The sequence below is a fragment of the Cuculus canorus genome, chromosome 32 (genome assembly GCF_017976375.1).
Source record: "Cuculus canorus isolate bCucCan1 chromosome 32, bCucCan1.pri, whole genome shotgun sequence".
Lineage (NCBI taxonomy): Eukaryota > Metazoa > Chordata > Aves > Cuculiformes > Cuculidae > Cuculus > Cuculus canorus.
The window spans coordinates 1,568,178-1,575,624 of NC_071432.1; the positions used below are offsets into that span (position 1 = coordinate 1,568,178).

The 7,447-nt window shown below is 53.2% G+C and overlaps 1 protein-coding gene across 1 annotated transcript in view; it reads left to right on the plus strand.

The window, feature by feature from the left end:
• The window catches only part of LOC128849690 (translation initiation factor IF-2-like), a 4,713-nt gene extending 836 nt beyond the window's left edge, over nucleotides 1-3,877 (plus strand). The window contains exons 2-3 of the mRNA XM_054052165.1: nucleotides 5-640; nucleotides 2,157-3,877. Coding sequence (XP_053908140.1) covers nucleotides 5-640; nucleotides 2,157-2,176 — 656 coding nt within the window. The 3' untranslated portion in view covers nucleotides 2,177-3,877. The remainder of the gene's footprint in view (nucleotides 1-4; nucleotides 641-2,156) is intronic.
• The last annotated feature ends 3,570 nt before the right edge of the window (nucleotides 3,878-7,447 follow it).

Below are 7,447 nucleotides of genomic sequence, written 5' to 3' on the forward strand. Positions count from 1 at the left end.
GGAGAGCGCGGGCGGCGCCTCTGCCGGGGAGCGGAGCCGGCGGCCCGGCCCGGGACCGGAGCAGGGGGCGGCCCCTCCTCCTGCCGAGCCGGCCGGAAGCGCCGCTGCCCGCACCGGACATGGCGGCCGCGGCGCCGGAAGCCTTCCCGCCGCTCCCGTGATGCCCCGCGGCGGCGCCCGTTCGAGCGGCGGCGCCCGCCCCGCGCCGAGCAGGAGGCGGCTTCTCCCCGGCCCTGGATGGCCGCGGCGGGGCGAAGCAGAAGCGAGCCGGGGGCGGCGTGTCCTCCGGGGCGGGTGCCGTTCCCGGGCGCCGTGTGCCGGGAGAGCGGCTGCCGCTTCGCCCGCCACCTCCTCAAGCGCGTCCTGGAGCGGCGGCAGCAGCTCCCGCTGCCCTACGAGCGGCTCGGCTGCTTCTGCCGCCGGGTGAGCGGCCGGGAGGGAGCCCCGGGGGCCGTTCTGCCCCGGCCGCGCGTGTCTGAGCGCGGCAGCCGCTCCTCGAGCCGAGCGCTCGCTGGGGCCGCGTCCTTCGGTGCCCCCGCGGCGGCGTTTGGGAACGGAGCTCCGGGTGAAGGGCCGGGAGGCCTCAGCCGCTTCCTGGGGGTCTGTCGTTGTCCCCCTTCCTGCTCAACGCCCGTCACTGGTTCGTTACTCAAACGGCTCCAAGAAGGAAGCGGTGTGAAGTGGCTTTGGAGTGGCGGCTGATCTTTAAGAGATGGGGCTGCTAATTCCTGTGGGAATTGATCAGTGGTGCGATTCCGATTCACCCCGAGGAGCAACAGAGCGGCCTTTTCTGTGTTCCTCTTGGGTCTCCTGATTCTATCTGTGGCTGAGGATGTCTCTTTAAAAGGAGCCCTTTGACCGCGCCTTGACTTCCAGGGCTATGATGGGCCGTGCTCTCTGCAGAGTGCGTTGGGACTGATGGATCCTGATGAGATGTACTCCTTCCTGCTGTGTGCTTACTGAATTGGCAAATCCTGGAGACAGTCTTCTCTCTCCTGGCTGTTTCTCTGCTAACAAGTACTATGTTAGCTGATTGTTTGGGGCTCTAGATAGTGTGTGTGAATACACTTTGCCTTTGCCACCAACATCACTGTTCTTTGTCTATCCTGCTTCTGTAACAAGAAGTTACATATCTCAACCGGTATCCGTACTTTCTGCCTGTATCTCACCCTGTATCCATTCTCTCTGCCTGTATCTCACCCTGTATCCATTCTCTCTGCCCGTATCTCACCCTGTATCCATTCTCTCTGCCCGTATCTCACCCCATCTCCGTTCTCTCTGCCCTTATCCCACCCCATATCCAATCTTTTTGCCTGTATCTCAACCCGTATCCATTCTCTCTGCCTGTATCTCACCATGTCCCCATTCTCTCTGCCATATCTCAACCCGTCCCTGCTGTCTCTGGCTGTATCTCACCCCGTCCCCGTACTCTCTGCCTTTATCTCACCCTGTATCCAATCTTTTTGCCTGTATCTCAACCCGTCCCCATTCTCTCTGCCTGTATCTAACCCTGTTTGCGATCTCTCCACCTGTACCTCACCCTGTCCCTGTCCTCTCTGCCCATATCTCAACCCATCCCCATATCTCACCCTGTATCTAATCCGTCCTTGTTCTCTCTGCTCGTATCTCAACCCGTGCCCTTTCTCTCTCTCCATATCTCACCTCGTCTCTATTCTCTCTGCCTAACCCTAACGCTAACCCTAACCCTAATGACTCTAACCCTAATCCTAACCCTAACAATGACCCTAACCCTAATGACCCCAACCCTAACCCTTAAATATTTTGTCTGAAAAGCATCGTCCATTTGTGTGCTTTGTGGTGCCAGCCTCTCTTGCTCTTTGTCTCACTCCCGTTCCCTTATGGTGTGCGTATCACATCGGATCCGTGTGACCTGGGTTGCGTTCTGGGATCATATTTTTGTCCAAACGGGTTGGCATTCGTTTCTGTAACTTAGGCAAGTTGCACCCCTGTGTCCCAGCTGTGCACCCCAGCATTTTAGTCTGTTGATAGTTGTTGGAGCCAGAATAAATATTGCTTTTGAACATCCCTGATGTTCCCTGCCTCACCTGGGGAGAGAAACTTCTGTCCTGCAGCGTCCTTGCTCCTTTTAGAAAAATAGCTGGTCATTAAAATCCCTTTTCTTGTCCCATCTTTAGGCAGGACAGCAGGAAGGTGACAAGGAATGATCTACGGGGACTCGAGGATGCTCTTCAGCCCAGGCCAAGGAGGAGCCACGGCACAGCAGCCTCCCCCGCACTGACCGCTACCCGCAACGGTACAAACCCGAACCCACCCACTGGTGTGTACTGGTGTGGGAGAATGGCATCATGGAGGTGAGAGGCCAGAGAGGGGGGTGGGACCTCATGGAGTTGATCCCTGCCTGTATCCCCACCCGTATGCGGTACCTCTGCCCATATCCTCTCCCGTATCCGGTATCTCTGCCCATATCCCCACACGTATGCACTATCTCTGCCCGTATCCTCACACGTATGCGGTATCTCTGCCCATATCCCCACACGTATCTGGTACCTCTGCCCATATCCCCATCCGTATCCAGTCTCTCTGCCCTTATCCCAACCCGTATATGCTATGTCTACCCTTATCTCAACCCGTCTCTGGTCTCTCTGCCCATATCCCCACCCGTATCCAGTCTCTCTGCTTGTATCCCTACCTGTATCTGGTCTCTCTACAAAAAAATACATCTTAAATAAAATATTTGTAATTTTCTTCAAACAAAATAGATTAAAATGCTAAAATTTGAGCTCTTTACAGAAAACAACACTATTCTTGTCAAGTCTCTTTCACAATCTGTGTATTCCCAATAAAGGGATATGGTCGCTTAATCTAACTAAAAGGCCACACTCAGTGGAGCACTTCCTTTGGCCTCAGTAAACTCTAGATCAGACCCTTAAAACTTTAGTTGTGGGCCACAACAGAACAATAACGTTTTGAAAATTTTCAGTCTACTGGCTTGTAAATTCTGTGAGATGGCTAAACTGAAATGAACCAGTGGCTTATTCCCAGAAGTGATATAATTTATATAAACTACTATTACTATCACTTAATAAATATTAAACAACTCAACTGGTTTCAATAATGCAGAATATTTGAGCATTGGCAGGTGTACTGGGATGCAAATAATATGGCATTAAAGATGTGTTGTAACTTGACTGAGCCATACAGGATAACTGCTATCATCTCCTCTGTACTACTACACTACACCTTCCTCATAGAATCATCATAGAATCACCAGGTTGGAAAGGACCCACTGGATCATCGAGTCCAACCATTCCTAACACTCCCTTAAACCATGTCCCTAAGTACTTCATCCACCCGTTCCTTAAACACCTCCAGGGAAGGCCACTCGACCACCTCCCTGGGCAGCTGTTCCAGTGCCCGATGACTCTTTCCGTGAAGGATTTCTTCCTGATGTCCAGCCTGAACCTCCCCTGGCGGAGCTTCACGCCATTCCCCCTTCTCCTGTCCTCTGTCACTTGGGAGAAGAGCCCAGCTCCCTCCTCTCCACAACCTCCTTTCAGGTAGTTGTAGAGAGCAATAAGGTCTCCCCTCAGCCTCCTCTTCTCCAGGCTAAACAATCCCAGCTCTCTCAGCCGCTCCTCGTAGGACTTGTTCTCCAGCCCCTCACCAGCTTCGTTGCTCTTCTCTGGACACGCTCCAGAGCCTCAACATCCTTCTTGTGGTGAGGGGTCCAGAACTGAACACAGTACTCAAGGTGCGGTCTCACCAGTGCTGAGTACAGAGGGAGAATAACCTCCCTGGACCTGCTGGTCACACCGTTTCTGATCCAAGCCAAGATGCCATTGGCCTTCTTGGCCACCTGGGCACACTGCTGGCTCATGTTCAGTTGCTGTCAACCATTACTCCCAGGTCCTTCCCTGTGCACCTCTCCAGCCACTCTTACTCCAGTCTATAGCACTGTATCTGGCCTTGTTGAACCTCATGCCATCGGTCTCAGCCCTGTGGTCCAGCCTGTTCAGATCCCTTTGCAGAGCCTCCCTACCCTGAAGCAGAATGTTGTGAGAAACTGTGTCAAAGGCTTTACTGAAGCCCAAGAAGACTCCATCCACAGCCTCATCCAGTAGTCGAGTCACTTTGTCATAGAAGGTGATCAGGTTAGTTTGGCAAGACCTGCCTTTCGTAAACCCATGTTGACTGGGCCTGATCACCCGGTTCTCTTGCATGTGCTTCCATGATAGCACTCAAGATCACCTGTTCCATGACTTTTCCCGGCACTGAGGTCAGACTGACAGGCCTGGAGTTCCCCGGATCCTCCCTGCAACCCTTCTTGTAGATGGGCACAACATCAGCCAGCCTCCAGTCCAGTGGAACTTCCCCAGTCAGCCAGGACCACTGGAAGATGGTGGAAAGGGGTTTGGAAAGGACATCTACCAGCTCCTTCAACACTCTTGGGTGGATCCCATCTGGTCCCATAGACTTGTGGGTGGGGGCTGGGCAAGCAAGTCTCTAACTGCCTCCTCTTGGATCATGGGAGCCACATTCTGCTCCTCTAACTCCTGGTGGTCCTAGAGAGATCCTGTTGGTGACTAAAGGGATCCTGGGGTGCTATAAAGAGTTCTGGGGGGTCTTAGAGGAACTCTGGGTGTCCTTAAATGGGTCCTAGGGTTCCCTGGAGGGGCCTACTGCATTCCGAGAAGGGTCCTGCAAGGATTTATAGGGCTCCTGGGGGTCTATAGCAGAGATTTGGGGATCTTTAGAGGGGTCCAGACCTGCCCCTCAAACAAGACCAAGAGGGAACTGCCCAGGCAGGGCAAGCAGGGACAGGGAACCTGGGACTGTGGATAGAGACGCTGCCCGGTTGTGTAGGGATGAAGTCAGGAAGGCCAAGGCGCAGCTGGAGCTGAACTTGGCAAGGGAAGTGAAGCCCAACAAGAAGGGCTTCTCCAGGTCCATCAATCAGAAGAGGAAGGTCAAAGAGAACGTTCCTCCCACTGAGTCTTGGGAATGGTGACCTCGTATCAACAGATGAGGTAGAAGGCTGAGGTACTTAAACGTTTTTGCCTCAATCTTCACCAATAACCACTCTTCTCACCCCTCCTAGGGTCATGGGACAACAAGATGGTGATCAGAGGAGTAAACCCTCTCTCATAGTACAGGAGGATCAGGTTTGTGACCCCCCGAGGAACCTGAACATCTATAAGTCTATGGGACGTGATGGGATGCATCCCAGAGTCCTGAGGGAATTGGCAGATGTGGTTGCCAAGCCACTCTCCATGATAGCTGAAAAGTCATGGCAGTCAGAAGTCATTCCTGGTGACTGGAAGAAGGGGAATATTGTGCCCATTTTTAGAAAGGGTAGAAAAGATGACCCTGAGAACTACCAACCTGTCAGCCTCAGATCTGCACCTGGGAAGATAATGGAACAGATCCTCCTAGAAACTATGCTAAAGCAGGTGGAGGACAGGGAGGTGATTAACGGCAGCCAGCATGGCTTCACCAGGGGCAAATCCTGTATGACCAACTTAGTGGCTTTGTAGGATGGGGTAACCGCAGCAGTGGACATGGGTAAACCAACAGATGTGATCTATCTGGACTCCTGCAAAGCCTTTGACACAGTCCCCAACAACATCCTACTCTCTAAACTGGAGAGATATGGATTTGATGAGTGGACAGTACAGTGGATAAGAAACTGGTTGGATGGTTGTATTCAAAGAGTAGTTGTCAATGGCTCAGAGATCCGTGACGAGTGGTGTCCCTCAGAGGTCCGTACTGGGACCGGTGCTCTTCAATATCTTTCTCCACGATAATGACAGTGAGATTGAGCGCACCCTCAGCAAGTTTGTGCATGACACCAAGCTGAGGGGTGTTGTTGCCACACCGGAAGGACGGGATGTCATCCAGAGGGACCTGGACAGGCTGGAGATGTGGGCCTCTGTGAACCTGATGAGGTTCAACCAGGCCAAGTGTAATCTCCTGCACCTGGGTCAAAGCAATCCCCATTTTCTGTACACAATGAGAGATGGTGGGATTGAGAGCAGACCTGCAGAGAATGACTTGGGGGTGCTGGTCAATGAAAAGCTCGACATGATCCAGGAATGTGCACTCGCAGCCCAGAAAGCCAACTGTGTCCTGGGCTGCATCAAAAGAAGCATGGCCAGCAGGTCGAGGGAAGTGATTTCCCTTGGGTTCATCTCACCTCACACACCTGATATGGATGTTCACATCTCACCTGTACAGCATGACGCAGACTCTGACCTGCGCATTGGGTGTCCTTGCATGGAGAAACAAAGAACCTCTGCAAGCTGGGTGAGAGGGCAGTGCTGGGAATGGTGGTTGTGAGGGGCTACTCCAGGGTGATCGCCCTGGAGTAGATTCTGCGTGGGCTCCAATGCACATGGGCACAGACCAGACCCTGCTCTGCTGGTCCTTCAAGTCCCTCTCAGGAGGTCTCACTGGAAAAGGAAACTGTAGCCTGACCCAATCCTGCACCCACCCCCCCCATTTATCTGAACACTGGTGTTTTCATCTGGGCATCTTTCTAGGACACGTTCTTGAGAAAACTTTAGAAGCCCGGAGCCTTCAGGCACCGCCCTGAGGAGATCCCCTCTCTTCATGGAAAGGCTGTTGTGGAGGCAGCTCTGTCCCACCAGTGCCCACTGCCTGTCCCTGCCTGCGGGCACAGCACTGCCACGCAGCACGGCTGTGACCAAGCTCAGAGCCCTCAGGCCTTGCAGCAAGGCAAGGGATGAGGAGGAGAGTGTGGAAGTGGAGAGAGAACAGCTCTGGGAGACCCAGCGCTGGTGCCTGGCAGTGCTGCTGTGCCGGGACTCTTTTCCCCTCCAGCCATGAACACAGGAACTGTCCCTGCAGCTCCAGAAAGGCCTTGGAGGAAGGGTGTATGGAAGAAACAACGTGCTGAATGGAGCTTTCCTTACAAATACAGAGGGCATGGGTTGCTGTTTACTCAGTACTTGGTTACAAAGGGAAAGCAGAGAGTGAATTAGAAAGGCCATGAAAACATAAATTTAAAAAAAGCCACACTACCACCAATAAAAGAAGGCAGTGTGGGCTGCAACCAGTCACATTATAACTGCTGTGAAGCAGAAGTTCAGGAGTTCATTGCTTCAGAGAAACATCCAGTTATCAGTTTCCACGCTGCCTCCTTGAGCTGCTGGTTCCTCCAGCTGTAGATGAGGGGGTTCACTGCTGGAGGAACCACAGAGTAGAGAAATGACACCACCAGGTCCAGGGATGGGGAGATCGAAGGGGGCTTCAGGTCGGCAAAAGTGCCGGTGCTGAGAAACAGGGAGACCACGGCCAGGTGAGGGAGGCACATGGAAAGGCTTTGTGCCGTCCCTGCTCAGAGGGGATCCTCAGCACAGCCCTGAAGATCTGCACATAGGACACCACAATGAAAACAAAACAGCCAGAGAGTACTAAGACACTGACCACAATAAGCCCGGCTTCC